Source organism: Cottoperca gobio, chromosome 1, assembly GCF_900634415.1.
Source record: "Cottoperca gobio chromosome 1, fCotGob3.1, whole genome shotgun sequence".
NCBI lineage: Eukaryota > Metazoa > Chordata > Actinopteri > Perciformes > Bovichtidae > Cottoperca > Cottoperca gobio.
In genome coordinates this window covers 12,076,665-12,092,985 of record NC_041355.1, presented here as the reverse complement: position 1 = coordinate 12,092,985, position 16,321 = coordinate 12,076,665, and the positions used below count along the sequence as shown (strand labels likewise).

Here is a 16,321-nt window from a genome sequence, read left to right as displayed (position 1 = left end):
TCAACCACAGATTAAACAGTTAAGTGAAAGAAAATAACAACAAACGTGCCCACAAAATGAATAAATCATCAATGTGACTAATAGGGCATCAGTATTCCTGACCCTCACTGTCTTTTACAAGTAATTCATTTGACAGTGATTTGTAGTCGTAGTCTTGCTAATATATTAAAACATATAGATAATAATGATGATGATGAGAGCATCAAACTCTACTATGAGCTCAGTGTGTATGTGTATGTGTAAAAAGCATGTACACACTTGTCTCTCTCTGTTTATAGCATACTCCACGCCAGGCTCCACAGCTCCCAACCGGTTTGTCGGCATCGGAACACGGGACAACTTTCTGAATATCCCCCAGCAGACTCAGGTACCCCGCCAACCTCCCTCATTTAATTAACATTCACCCATCCTCCTTCCTCCTTCCGTCCCTCCTCCTCCTCCTCCTCCTCCTCTGTTTTTATGTCTTTTTCTTCTTTTTTTGCTCATCACCCGCTGCAAGCGTGACACTCCACTTGGATACTTTACAGTGCTCCGTTACTGAAGGCATCTTCGGGTTTAATGGGACAAGCATGTCATTCAGAGCGAAGGCTGTGATACAGAGACAGCACTCATACAATGGCTCTGCATTGGCAACCTTCTACACTCAGTGATTCAGCCCTATGGTACCAGTGTTGATCAACAGCCACTCATCACGAGTCATTCATAACTGTTACCTGCATTATTTTTGCTAAGTCATGCCCTTATTTTGGCAAAACAATCCCAACACAAGGTCCACTCACAAGTCTTTTCCAGAGCTTTCAACCACATCACACAGTCTTCATCAGTGGAAGGAGTTAGCTAGCTTTGTTATAGATGAATCAGTTGACATGCCAGCTCCGCAGCTGTTATAAAGAGGAGATTTTAAGTCTGCATGTCAACAGATTTATATCCATACAAACTAAGCAAACTCCATCTGTAAATGAACACTGCGTGATATGGTTGAAAGCCCTATAAAAAGCTAGCAAGTGGACCTTGAGTTGGGATTGTTTTGTCAAACTATTTCCAAGGTCAAGAATAAACCTTGAACTGAAGTGAAATCCAGTTTTTTTAAAGTTCTGTGAAAATGTTTGTTTGAGTTTACGTTGTACTCGCCCACATCTTACATACTGCCACCTTGATGATAGTCTTAATAATATAATGCTTGCAGAGGCATATAATAATGGTCCATGGGAAACAATTATGTCCCATTGTCCATCAATTGTTTGCAAACTTGCCCCCTGACATTGACACAAAGTGTTGCTCGTGTATCAAGGCCTTTAGTTTCGGTATTGGTTTACAGCGTCTGTACCACAGTAGTTTCCCCACAGTGAATTTAAGCAGTGCCAGTTAGTTTCAGCTCCAGCAGTGTTGATTTATCTCTACTCGGCCCCACAGTGTGTATTAGTGCAGCGTGTGAGGCCAGTAGTGAACTACATTGCGGTTTCAGCTTTGGCTGCGCTCTGCCACTGGGCTGCAGTGTCTTGGGCCTCCTCCATCACCAACACAACTTTTCTCATTAGGGGCTAACCGCACCTGCCTGCAGCCAACTCGGCTCTCCTGTCCTCCCCACACATGGAAACAATCTGCATTCCTCCTCGGCACAGCGCTGCTCGACTGCTCTGCCCCTCCCTCCCTCCCCTCATGCATCAGCAGACCTCTCATCCTGCTGCTCCCTCTAGTATTTTCGAGATCCCCACCTGCACCACTCTCTCACAGATGTAGACCTGGCACTGAGGGGACATCCAAACACTATCCAAATGAGTGTGAGTGCGTATGCTCACACGCACATACACTTCAACTCTGTGCCAAAACTCATGCCCCTCATTTTCTCCCCTAAAAAACAACAGGGCTTTTACAACAGCTTACATCTGTTCCGAACGCTTATTAACCCCTACTATTGCTTATCAAACATCATTGAATAACGTCCACTTTGAACATTTCGGCCGGGTATACGGCACGCCCAGCGAAAACCTGGGCACTGCTATCAACTGCTCCCAGTTAGCTGAGCCTAGTAGGTCAGTAACAACCCCAGCCAGAGTGAGTAACAGAGGTCTCTGCCTATCCTGCTGTTCTCTGGCATATGGAGAGGTTCAGACGACGGCCCTGCCAGCCGCCTCGCCGCCCTCTAGCCAACTAGCCAACTAGCCAAGACAGAGGGAGAGAGTCTTCCCACTGCTGTCAATACAAGAAGCAGAGAAAAGCTGGTCTGAGGAGCTCTCTGGTGGTGAGACCTCAGTCGTGCAGGCATAGAGAGCGAGATAGGGGGACGTGTATGAAAAAAATAGGAGGGACTGAGAGAAACGGAGGGAAAAAGGAGAGAGGGAGTTAGTTGAAGCTCGCTGCACTCCACAGTCACGTCCCGGCTGTCTGGTTGCCCGCAGCAACCAGACATGATGTCATAGGCAGTTGAACTTGGACTTGAAGGGGGGTTAGAGAGAGGGGGTCACTTTCCGCTGCCAAGGATTACACTGGGAGAGCTGGAGTAAGAGAGGAAAAGAGAAGGGGGTTAAGGGAAGTCGGAGCCAGGAGGAGGAGTTATCTCCAAACACCAAAGAATCATGGGAGGCAGAGGTGGTGGAGGATACACAGAGGTTTAGGGGGGTTTAAAACTCTCTCTGCCGTTGCTAGAATGGGGGACAACAGAGAGTTTGCTGTTAAAGGTGGGGTGATCCGCCGCTCTCCCCGGGCTGAGGCCTGAGGAATGTCAGCGGCAGCCAGAACAGCTCGGCCTGTGCCAAAGCCTCCACTCTGCCCTCTTATCAAACTGAGAAACCGGATCCCGGGGTAGCTGCCCTCAATAGCTTAACAGTGAAGCCTGAGACCACTCAGGCCCACAGAGCAGAGACATATTAGGAGGATCGCCTTACATGTAAACTGGTAGCACATGACAGAGCAGTTATAGTCCTGTGTTTGCTCATTGGAAAGCCATTCAGCCCGATACAAAAACTGCTGCCCGAATGCTGTTTGTAGCTCTGAAATAACACAAGTGTTTTTAATGAGTAAAACCCTCAGAGTCAGCCCTCTTAAAAACAGCATGCGGTGAAGTTGAGGGTAGTAACTTTTTCGACACTGTATGGGACAGCTGAGCTCAGCAAGTACTGTAAGTGTGGGAGAAAAGGAGGAGAAGGTGGCCACCTAGTGGAGGAAGGAGTATTCATACAAGCCATTCCCAAGGCTTGTAAACCTCGTAAAACAAAGCAACCTCCACTTGTGACCCCTCTTCACATTGTATTTGTCATGGATGTAAGTGGTTTAACCAGACAGTATTTTTTTTTTTTTCGTTTGTAGAGGTCTGAAGAGGTCAAATTATCCAGTAATTCACTATATAACATATGAATAAATAAACATTGTTTCGTGTCGCAGAATTTATTTCTTTGTGTTTTCTCGTTGGTCACCTTGCGTCCCCTCATATATATATATATATATATATATATATATATATATATATATATTGTGACCCTGTGTGGGAACCAGTGATGTACAGTATGCTGCATTTTCATCATTTAACGTTTTATGGATTTTTAGAGTATCTAAACTCTAAAAAGACAAAACAAACTAAGAAATAAGAGACAGACATTATTAAGAAAGGCAGTTCTTTTGTTACAATAATGTGACAGGCATTAGTACATGTCAACAAATAAAGATGTACTGTAAACATATATTTATTTATATATATACATATATATTTTGATTTTTTTAATATATATTTATATATATTATTTTATATATATCCATGAAAGCTGTCCCATTGTTCTTATGCCATATCATTTTTCCAGTTCAATCTTCCCAGCGTCTTTTCACGTGCAACAATTTCCATCCGTTGTTCCCTCCACATGTTCAGTGTAGGGGTTTGAGGCTACATGAAGCTCTAAAGTGTGTAAGATGCTGTTCTGTGTTCATACTTCACACCTTTTCATACTGTGCTATGTCCCCCCACTCCTCCCTCCTTTTATTCATGTAAATAACTTGTATGCTGGTAGGTAATGTTCAGTATTTTCCCCTTTTTGTTCTTTTGCACTGCAAGATACATCTCAAGACTGACGAGAATCAAAACTGAATTTAAATGTAAATCTGCTGATTTCAACACTAATTTCTTCTTTTCTTTTCTTCTCCACAGTCCTGGTTTCTCTGACAAGGCCTCTTGTTGACAAGGCCTCTCTGATTCAAGAGCTAAAATTGTGTCATGAAAATTGGAAATTTGAAAAACAAACGCATCACCGCTGATTAAGAACAGACTGCTGACACTAATAGGTCTTTCTCTCTAGCCAACACTATTCAAAGTACTACTACAGAACCCCACATCACCCCAAGAGGACTCCCAATCTAACACAATTTGAACAGGAACGTTCGTCCCCCTTTATGCAGGAGGCTTCAATGAGATTGATTGGACAGACTGCAAGGAAGAGGAAGATGAGGAACTGTCTCTCACACACCACAAAACGTCAGGAAGGAAACACAATATGGCAACCTGACAAATGACCAATTATACATTTGTTGTTTCTTTTTTTTATGATTTCTTTTTTTTGTTTTGATGTCTCCACAATGAAACTCCATGCATTGGCTGGGAGATCCAAAAACAAACAGTAGTGGTAAATGGTGAAGTCGAATGTGCAAGTTGAAAAAATTGCCACCCAAATTTGCACGCCTCCATATCTGTGTATATCCCCACGCACCTCCAGGTGCATAGCCACACCTGACCCACCCCCCCCCCCCCCCCCCCCCAATCCACCACCCCACCTGGAGCTCACCGCTGCCCAGGGTCCAGACCGTTGACCGCAGCCACATGCCTATGTGTCGCCACACTCTGCCGCTTCATTCGCTCAGCCCTGAGCCTCTTTTCATTTCTGATTGGCCAATCATGGTGACACCATCTGATGGTGTGACATATATGCACTAAGTGGCTGGTTTTTGTTTACCCGTCAAAGTATCAGGGCGTCCTGCTGTGGGAGAAGTGATAGCCACGAGGGGAGTGCGAGCGAGTGAACACACGACAAACAGTCATAACACTAACTCCACATGTGCTCTTTCGTCCCATCACCTATGCACTATTACTTTTTGATAAGGGATGAACAGTATTGCACATCGATGGTCAGACGAGCGATTAGGGAAGTGAGTCGGGGCTGGCTGCCACTGCAGGGATGTGGCTGCGCTAACATTCAAGTCTAGGCCCCGGAAACATGCAGCACGCACACAGACAGGCACACTTGCAGACAGCACACACAGACCAATCTTCCTCCAGAACAGTCTGTCAAACAATCACTCATAATATCATCTCGTTATTATTCATAGACATGGAATTTAATTTACAGTAATGCACAATCAGCATCATATTATTAGCTTTCATTTTGTTTGTAGGTGTTTTTTTTGCGATTTCCTTTTCCTTTTTTTTTGGCAGATTTGGTTTTGGTTTTTGTCACACTTGGATTGTTTGAACCTTCTCTTGCATGTCATCACACTTTTTCTGTAGTTAAACAGCTCAACAGATTTCAGCGAAACGGTAACAGCAGTTTCTAAAATCTCTTACGTATGGACAGCACAGTAACGACAGCATCCACATGCATCCCTTGCATTGCTTCACCCTGTATCCCTTAGTTCATTCACAGGAAAACCCAGAGGACTACACACACACACACACACACACACACAAACGCACATATAAAATGCACACTAACACCACCAACAACCTGACATAAAATAATAAAGGGAATCCTTTATATTTGGTTCTCCAAACTGCCTTTGTTAATGGTTTTTCATTCACTCAAGATTTGTTTTTTTAATTTGAGATATTTTTTTATATGTAAATGTTCACATTGAAATTTGCTATTGGTATTATTTTCATCATGACACAATCCACCAAAAGCCGACCTCACAAAATAACTGGACTGCCTAGCTGTTGGTTCTATTTTGCAGGGATAGTAAACAGGGCTGAGACCCTCATCTCAGCCTCTCTAGTAACATTAGCTCTATGTACTAAAAACCATATATCAAGACTATAACAATATATGAAAGTGCCTCTGTATTCCCTTCATGCAATTAGTAATAAACTTGACTTCAGGTTCTCTTCCCACATATAAGCTAAAGCTACTGGGAATGGTAGCGTTGGTGCATGTGGAAACCATTGGCCTAGGACAGATCTTTATAGAGGACTGCAAACTTTTCTTTTGTAAAGACAGAGAGAGAGAGATCTTATACATATATATTTATGATATATGCTCCTTTTTAACTTTTACTACATGAGCTGGTTGGCAGTCTAGTTATTTTCTGAACTCTCACCTCCCCTCCCCACCCCCCCACCCCCCCCCCCCCCCCCACAACCCGTTTCAGTAACCTTACCTTTACTGTTACCAGTACGAATCGAACGACACACGCCATCGCCATCTGCAGCGCAGCATTATAATACCTAGATGAACATGTCAACAATCGACAGTAGGTTTGAAGAAGAAAAAAAAGTGTTTGTTTTTTGATGGAAAGTATTATTATTGAAAAATATGTGTCGATTGAGCCACGTGCAATGCATTGGGTAGATCATTGTGTTTGTCTGTTAGAGATTTTTAAGAAAGCTAAGAGAAAAGTGAAAAAAAATGTATTTGTTTCAAGTCCATAAGCTCCGGGACTCTAAACTAGAGGGCCATGAAAAATCCTAGTCTTTGTAAGTTGGGGGTATTTTTTTTTCTTTTTCCTTTGTCTCTTTTTTAATGTTTTATGTGTAATCAGTTGTTTATAAAAATGTGGGAGGGCTGAAGGAAAAAAGATTCTCTATCATCAGACGAAAACTGGTGCTTCAACAGTATAAAGTACATTCAGACCTATTGTAAATGAATGGTAACGAACAACAATAACACACCATTTAGGAAACAGCATTATTCCTCTCTATTTTTATTCTTCTTCTATTTGTATTGAGTGGGGGGAGAGGTTCCTTTTCCTTAAGGTTGTGACACAAAAGGCATACACTAAAGGTTCAACCTTTAGAAAAACTAAAACCTATTCAGATAACTGACCCATGCACTGCCTGAAACTCACCAGCAAAATAACAAAACAACTCTCAATTTAGTCCTTTTTTATCTCATACATTGGCATAAATACACGACGCGTTCCTCCCTGTACTGTGACAGATGCTTCACATCCAGAAATATGTTATTCCCATGATCATGTTGATATGTTCCTGAATCTCTAGAGCTGAATACAATTCAGCAGGTTGTGCTGAGACCCTCATGCAATGGAAATAGGATTATGTTACTTTTTGTATCCTGCACAGATAACAGACACAGAAAAGGAAGTAAAAAAAAAAGTATCTTAATATCGGGAAAAAAAATGATTTATGAAACAGGCAGCAAGGTGAGCCTCTCCCCTGATCCACCCCCTCCTCTGTAAATGACTCTTATAGTGCTTGTGCTGTAGTGTATAGTTTCCCAGCAGTTAAAGGTTGTCCCTTAAAAGTGCCTTTTGTTCACAGACTCCATTTTGTAATCCAGATCGCCCCCTTTTTTTCGAAACGGCTCGAGGTAGCAGGTTGCCCCTGAGTGCCGCAAGGAGACAAAAGGTCGTCGCCCATTCAGCGCTCAGGGACAACTTTTTTTTCCTCCCGCCTTCGAAATGAATCCCCTCCATTGTACCTCCCCTATATCCTCTCTTCCTTTTCAAAGCCGTATATATATGCATATATATATATAGTACAAAAGGAAACTGGTGTGAATTAGTTCTTTACTTTTTATTGATAAATGATGACAAAAAAAAAAAAACATTTTTTGAAAAGGCAAAAAAACTTGTTCTCGTTCAGCTCTTGCTTTTTTCTTCCCCTCTGTCTCCACTGTCTGTTTTCTCTTAGACACTGGAGTAGTCTGTAACTGTGTCCGTCTCTCTCTCGCTTACTCTCTCTCTCTCTCTCTCTCTCTCTCTCTCTCTCTCTCTCTCTCTCTCTCTCTCCTGCCCTCTCCGCTGTTGGGAGGGTGAAAAAAAAATATTGCCGAAAAACTTTTGTCTGAGCAGAATGCAGTTAGCTCACATGTTATTCTTGTCTGTATGCTTCACATTGTATTACCATACCCATCTTCTTCAGCTTCTCCATTCAACAGCTAATGTAAGTGAACAAATTACGCTGACGGGCTTTTGGGGGTGTCCTTGGGTGGGTTAGGGAAGGACGACAGGGGTTTAGGGGTTTGGGTTGATGCAAAGGGGCTGCTTTGGGATGATGGAAAGGGGCTGCTTTGACTAGGAAAAGAGTTTGCTCTTTTGTTTTAGCTATTTATTTTTGCCTTTTGTTTTATTCTCCCTCTTTTGTTTCATTTTAATTTGGATTTCTTTTAATATTTGCTATCAGGGTATGCTGTCGTTTAGGCTCTCTTAGAGAATGCCTTTGGACTGTAAATGAAAGCTACAAGCACCTTATAACCGGACTTGTCCTGCACGAGGCTGAAAGAGGGGGGTTGCATTTCCAGGACATATCCATTCAAACCAATCTTTTAAAGTGAAGTATTATTGTTCACGGTGGGTCTCACACAGTGAAACCCTCAGCAGTATTAACCATTTACAACACACTAACCAGATAGATAAAAGGCCAGCATGAACCTGAGCTCTCAGAATCCTGAGGATTCAGGGAAGTCCCTCCTATTTTCTCCTCTGACCACCTCATGCTGGACTGCTCCGTGTCTTTGTTCTGTTGTTCATTTTGTTCTTTATCTTCTTAAGCGTGTATGGTTATTGGTGTAATAGGCAGCACCCTAGGCCCCCTGACTCCCAGCTCTTCTACGCCTCTGTCTACGCCCTCAGTGCGGCACCACTTCTTTGTGAGAACACCCCCAGAGCTCTAGGTGAAATGCATGTGTTAATTACAGTTTCTTTTCCATAAGAAGAAAAACACAGTTTGAGAAGAGCAGCACCTGATTGAATAAAAAGGATGTTCTTGACTGTACCATCTTGCTGTGCCATGTCTTTCTTTCTATAGACTGGAGGCTAAATAAGGGATCCGCTCTGGAGCTGCATGTCACAATAATCACATGATGTCGTAAACATAAGTTATGCTAACAAGAACATGTCAGTATGTGTGTCTTCGTGTAACTGGTGCAGTGTTATTATAAACTATTACATAATGTTAAATTGTTAACAGCTAATTAGCAAATGTTCACTAAAGCACAAACAACTGAGATGGTGAGCACTATACCTGCTACACATCATGATATCATTGTGAGCATGATAGCATGTCGGCGTTAGCATTTAGCTAGGCTACAGCCTCAGAGCAGCTAGCATGGCTGTAGACTCTTTGTTACATCCTACATAGAGGACTAAGTATTTTAAAGCATTAACAATAATGTATTTTTAAGTTTTTTCTTAAAGAAGTAATGCAAAGAAACAAGTGTTTAAACTGCAAAGCAGGTTTCACTTTAATTTATGGAAATATTTTTGGAAAGTACAACATTTGGTCCAAATGTGCATTTAAATAAACACAATACATTTAAGAATTCATAAAATAATCACAAGCAATCAACTTGTACATTTGATTTAAGTACTAAGATTAGAGAACATACTGTAAATAAAGGAGTACTTCTAGTATTTAGTATTGCAAATAAAATTCCATAAAACTGGGGAGCTCGGAGGAGACGGATTAAAAAGGAGTTTAAAATTGAAGGAGAAAAACTTAAGGTTTATGTCGAGCCTACAATATCCTACAATTCCCTAAATTCAAACAAAAACATATCCCTGCCAGGTAAATGCCCATATCTTACAAACTCAATATACCCGGTTTGTAACGCAGGCTGTTGTTATAGTTATGTTACTAAAATATCTATTTTTAAGATTAAGAGTTTCTCAAATGCACTATAAGGTATATGGCTAGAATTTGCATGACAACAAGCAAAGCACTAAATTATCAATTCAGCTTCAAGTAACTTGGATGATGATGACTGAAGGCTGAAGTAACCTATTCAAACATCTTTGGCCTGAACATAAAGCAATGTGCTCACTCAACTGTTCTGTCAGAGTGTTTCAGTGCATGTTCAAGTACTGGTAAATGTAGACCTTTGTTTTTAGGTAACTCAAGGGCTTCAGGTCAGTTGGTCCTCTTCAGCCTGGTCCATCTGAATGACTGTTTCATCTTACCAAAAGAAAGATAACAGGTTATTTCTTCTTTTTTGTGTGATGCATAAAGTGAAAAGGAGTATGTACCAGAAGATCATCTACCTACCTACGGTGCAGGGTCAGTTTCCTGCACTGGATGGGATTTCTCTTCACTATCTTCTTGTCCGTCAGACTGAAGACACTGAGGTCCGTTTGGATCCGGGAGCAGTGGTGAATCTGGCGCACCCTGGATGTTGAGAGATTTCACACACAGTAATGTAGCCTATTCTAGAGTTCTCGCACATAACTCCAGATTGTGGATGACACACTTACCTCTGCATCAGGTAAAGCTTCTGGTGAAGGACTTGTCTCTTGGACTGGAAGGCTGCATAGAGGTACTGCAGCATGCTGAGGGCGCGGTAGAGGACTGATTCTAAGAGGCTGGTTTCCACAGGATGGAGGAGGAGGGGGTGGTGGTGGAGAAGGATATGTGGCCTAAATGTGTGAAGATTGACATTATGGAAAGCCAAAGTCCCACTCTGTATACAAGCTACTAGGTCTTGTTCCATAAGCCTCTGGGGACACAAAGATCCTCTGAACAGTTTATCCTCTACGGTTATTAAACATCTTTTGTTTGTAGACACAAAAAACAAACTCAAAAAAATAAAATTGAGCACCCCAGCATCCACCTGCAGGCTCTATCTTTAATCAGAAGATACCTGCTATCATCACTCCCCAATCGTTTTATCTGTGCAAGTGTGTATGCTACGAGACGTGACAGCGTCATAGTCGAGATGATAACCACAATAAGATTGTTGTGCTGTATAACCTTCTATGTGGGTGAGGTGACTGACGAAAATATTTTTAATTTAAGTGAAAGGAATTCAGAATGAAATACCCATACCAGATCACAATGTAGGGATAAAAACACCGACATTATGATTGAATACTTATTGATGTTTTAAACATGTATGGCTGGTGGCTGTGCTAGAGGCATGTTACAGTAAATAGTCACCGCCCACATCCGTATAGCGATGCAGAAATGAGCAAGTTGGCTATCCCAAGTATAATAATATGTTTTTTATGTCGCAATACAAAGCTATTTATTAAAGTGAAATCTACTAAACATTTCCACAAAACTGTTACTAAAACTGTACTTTAAGGTATTGTTATTAGCCTATGTCACCGCGTTGCCTCTTTCTCTTACCATTTAACAGTCCTTAAAATCGCTCTTATATCAAAAACCAGAAGTGGAGCAGGACGAGACACAAAGATATCAATAAAAAAACCGGCAAGTTTTTCTCCACGAACAACGTTAGTGTACAAAAACAGAATAACAGTTACGTGCCTTCAGACAGCCTCGCGCGGCGGCCGTTAACGACATGTAACATCAGTACATCCGGCAATAGTCAACTTCAGAGTAAAACAAAGTTTGTGTGTTTCTTGATTGCTTTTTTATTCTCAGGCTTCCAAGTCATGTGTAGCTGTGAGTGGAAAAAAGGCCCTCAAATATAGCCATGAAGTGTACAATGTAAGTCAGTAGGAACTGGGTGAAGTAAAGGTTAAAGGTTAAAGGATACAGTCTCTGTGCAATTAGGGGGACTAAAATGTCTTCAGGCGTAACAATACGCAGAGTCCGACAGTTTAGAATACTCAAGCCAGGGGTGAATGTTGTACCAGGCCGCCTTGAACTCCTTCTTCTGTCCCCCATCAAGGTCCGTGGAAACAGTTTCACATTTGGCTGCATCGGAGGGTCTTCTTTACATTTGCTGATATCTGTGGAGAAAGACAAACCAAAATATATATTTTACATAAAAGAGGGACATGTCAGGTGTCTGTTTGTAGGCGTCTGTCCATACATACCCCCAAAATCTAGAACACTGACATCACAACTGAAATAACATTTTAGAACACCCTCACAATATAACTCTGACATTATCTATGTGTATTATTACTACACACTTCTACAACGACATACCATATAAGCTTTAGAAGCAGCCACATGTTTTTTCAACCTCACAAACCTGATGGTCCAATGCTTGTAGATGCACATGGATCTTCTGTCTGCGTCTCACACTCTGCTTGTATGTCACCCTCAGCTTCACTCTCTGGATCTTCATCTGTCTTTCTTCCCTGCTCTGTGCCCTCACTTTGGAAACCAATCTCTTCAAAGATCAAATCCTCTGGCTCTTTCTGGACGTTTCTCCTCAGCTTTTTCAACACCTGGATCATCTGGCTCTGTGTCAATGTCTGCCTCATCATTTTTGTTTTTCTTTTGGGGGCAGAAATAGGACATAATGCCCTTTTTTCTCTTCATGTTGAACTATGGACAACAAATAATGGAGAGGAACACATAACACTTAAGGAACCCAAAATATAAATAACGTTATATCGATTTGTATTGGTGTAACCTTTGCACTTATTTAAAACCTAAAATGTTACAACTACATCTAGCAAAACTGATGGAAACTAGTTGTTAGGGATGGGCACGAGTAGTTAATTCCAAGGTCGAGGGCTCGCATTAATTCCTTCTAAGTCTATTTTTAGAATGCAACAAATCTGTCTGCAGGAATAAGGATGCACAGCAATATTGCCTACCAAACGCTTAATGCTTATTCTCAATCAAAACAGTCACAGTTACCATATGATATTAACAATTTATTTTTCACTACTTCAAAACACCTTTTCACCAAAAAAGTAAGACGGGTCACAATTTACTTGACATGTAAAGGTAAACGTAGCCTACATCAAAAAAACTAAAACCTGAGTACCCTTGTTCACCAATGGAGTTCATTTGAAACGAGTACTACTCGGGGAATAATTACTAACACTCATCCTTACTAATAATATAGGTAGTGTGCAAACATGTGACAAAACTATGTAACGTATGCGTGCGACGCCATGTTGGATTGGAAAATAAATCAACAATGGCGTCTAAAGCGAACAACAACAACAATACAACTCTGACTTCTTCAAAGTATTCTGACTCTCTGGAGTCCTCTGCAAAGGCAAGATTCAGAGAAAAAGTCCAAATCTGCGGCTGTGACCCGTACACGCTAAAGCCGTCGGATTATATTAAGGATTTAGAGTCATTACCGCCGATTGAATATCCGGATTTTGTGAACTATCTTGTGCTACAAATGTCGTGGGCAACCAACGCACAAATGAAGGCATACAAGAGCTTAGATGCTTATAATTTCTTTGTTTCTGGCTGGGTTGGTAGTCTTCTTACCAAACCAGTGAAAGATGACAGGGTGCTCGTCCATGCCCGTGTAAATCACTTGCAAAGAGCTCGAGATACACCGCTCAAGCCGTGGTTTGTGAGTGAGAAGAGCGGCGATGTTATCCTCGCACACTGTGATTGTATGGTTGGATTAAGCGAAGCATGTTCTCACATTGGTGCTTTGCTTTTCCCAAGTGAAGTAGGCTCAATAATAAGCAAAACAAAAACATGCACAGAAGAAAAGAGCAAATGGCTGCCATCACATGTAAAGAAAGTGTCTTATTTACCAATCCACGCACAAAGAATGATGAGTCTGTTCGGGTCAACATCTGAGCAAACATTTTCTGTTAACTCTGAACAAAAGCAGATTGAGAACCAAAATGAGCGACAGCATCTCTGTGATGTCCTTCGTATCTCCACCACCAAACCTACTCCTGACCTGCAGCATCCTTCAGTCCAAAGTGCAGCATCACTGCTCTCACTGAGTGCAACGCTGTTCCCATTATAAGAGAGTTAAAACATATATTACACAGTATTCATGTTAATAAGCTCAATTTTTCAATAAATTCAGTCAATTAAAGTTGATAACATTTTCTAACTAACGTTAGTTGATGTATTAACAAGCCCAATAACTTATTTGTTTAACAAGCTTGAGATATATCCATCCCCTTCTTTTAAAATTCCAATGTTGACAGGTATGATGACCACACTGCGAGAGTGCAATTGTAATATTGTATTTGGTGCCATCATTATGGGAACTTTTGTATTTTTGACAAAGGGAAGACAATTGTATGATAATATGTATATTCCTATATATGTATATATATATACACGTATATATACATATATGTATATATATATATACACATATATGTATGTATATATACAGATATGTATATATATATATATATATATATATATATATACATACATGTATATATATATATATATATATATGCATACATATATGTATATATATACACATGTATGTATGTATATATACATATACGTATATATATATATCTGTATATATACATACATATATGTATATACATACAAATATATGTGTATATATATATACATGTATGTACATATATATATTATTATTTTCTTAAAATCAATTTTTAGGGCACAATTGGCCCCCCTCCCCATGACCTCCCATGTCTATACATGGGAGGTCATGGGGAGGGGGGCCAATCGCCTTGGCTCATTTGACCGCCGCTTGCACCGGCTTATTAGGCCCCCTGGGGTTTTATTGGCCGCCGGCGATCGGGCAATTGTGGTCGCCAAGACTCATTTGGCCTGCCCTGGTGTGTGGTGTCTGGCCGCCCTGGTGCTTTGTACTAGCGCCGCTCCTAGCTAGCTGTTAGCGCCGCGCCTAGCTAGCTAGCTGTTAGCGCTGCTCCTAGCTAGCTGTTAGCACCGCTCCTAGCTGCTGTTGTTGTTGTTGTTGTTGTTGTTGTTGTTGTTGTTGTTGTTGTTGTTGTTGTTGTTGTTGCCTGCCTACCTGTCTCGTTTCCTCCTGCTGAATGACCAACAGCCTCAAACCGGCGGCTTATATAGCCTCATCTCGTCGCTCATTGGACAGTTACAACTGAACACGTTCGCCCAATCAGGAAGCACGGCAGCAATCGAACCCTAGAGATGCAACAGTTTTGTGTTTCCTCTTCGCCAATACATGTTTGAAATGCTCATCTACAGGAAGTGATAAAGTGTCAAATCTATTCGAACTGATAGCAAAGGAGTTTCCTTTCATATAGATGTCAAATAAACCGTATTATTTTTCTGTATTTTGATTGGGAAGCCTTTAAATCTCCCCAACTACTGCTGTGTGAGGCACTGATCTGTGACTTTTCCCTGTAATATCGCTGCTAAATGCTTTAAAATACTTTATAATGCCACTAAAGCTAGTTTTTAAATGTATTCTCTAAAGGTAACTAAAGTTTGCTGGTAATTAAGACCTATAAAACATTTCATATATATTTCAGACACTTATGAATCATTGTCTGAAGCACAGCAACTGTAACTCGTCACTTCCGGTTTCTACTACGTTTGTGTTGCCGTTAACGTACTCCAGCTGCTCAATTCCTTTTGTTATATTCTTGATCACATCGGCTAACTACCTGTCAGTTATCTAAACTTAAACGTGTACTCCTTAAGCACTTACAACTATCTCCTTAGTGACTCTCGCCTAATCCTCAGTTGTTTACACTCCTTTCGGCTCTGCTAACGTTAGCTACTGTAGCTTGGCAGCTAGCGATGGCATCTCTCTTTCTTTTCTGCTCTGTTGGGCCAGAGAATTGGATGCCTTTCTGGGGAACTCCTGGTCTGATTAGCAGTGACGACATCCATCCTACTTTGGATGGAGCGGATCTCATATCTACTAATATTACAAAGTTTATTAGTGGTCCATGACAACCCGGAGTTGAGACCAGGAGGCAGAGTTGCAGTCTTACACACGTCTCTGTGCTTCCTTTCGGGCAGTCGCCCACTCAAATCCCCATAATGACATTGACATTTGGACTGAAGAATCCCATTTCTGAAGGAGCCTGGAGGATGTTTCATCAAATAGGAGGGTGAAGTCTTGGTCCACCTTTACGAAAGAAGATATTACCGTTACTACTACAGGAAATGCATCAAGCCATTGTAAACATTTAATTCCAAACTTACCAATCCTTTGCTATCCAGGAATCTTGGGAAGGTGGAGAGGATATCAACACCTCTGCTTGGGTCATTAACAAGCGTCTGACGGTGCTGAAAGGTTTCTCTCATTTTCTGAAAAATCAGGGAATTGTCTGTGGTATGGTTGAGCAAAGACATGTCCTCTTGGCAAGCATCCCCATTCAGCTGTCTTTCTACATTAACAGCTTGTTTGGGAGAAGTGTCCATAGGGCTATTTGGTGATGGTGCAGATCCTCAACAAATCTTTTGTTGGATTGCTTTCAAATGCCAAGAAATGTATCCTGTACTGCTTGCAGCATCATGGAAGTGTTCCTGAAATAAAACAAAAAATTATTTTGGTCATAGCCT

At 41.2% G+C, this 16,321-nt stretch overlaps 1 protein-coding gene across 8 annotated transcripts in view; it reads left to right on the top strand.

Annotated features, from left to right (window-relative positions):
- LOC115008753 (nuclear factor 1 X-type-like) overlaps positions 1-8,926 on the top strand; it is a 106,228-nt gene extending 97,302 nt beyond the window's left edge. For 7 of the 8 annotated variants that reach the window (XM_029432583.1, XM_029432537.1, XM_029432592.1 and 4 more), the window contains 2 exons: positions 279-367; positions 4,136-8,926. In XM_029432583.1, coding sequence (XP_029288443.1) covers positions 279-347 — 69 coding nt within the window. In that variant the 3' untranslated portion in view covers positions 348-367; positions 4,136-8,926. The remainder of the gene's footprint in view (positions 1-278; positions 368-4,135) is intronic. The other variant, XM_029432602.1, reaches the window with a different exon arrangement.
- Positions 8,927-16,321: the final 7,395 nt, after the last annotated feature.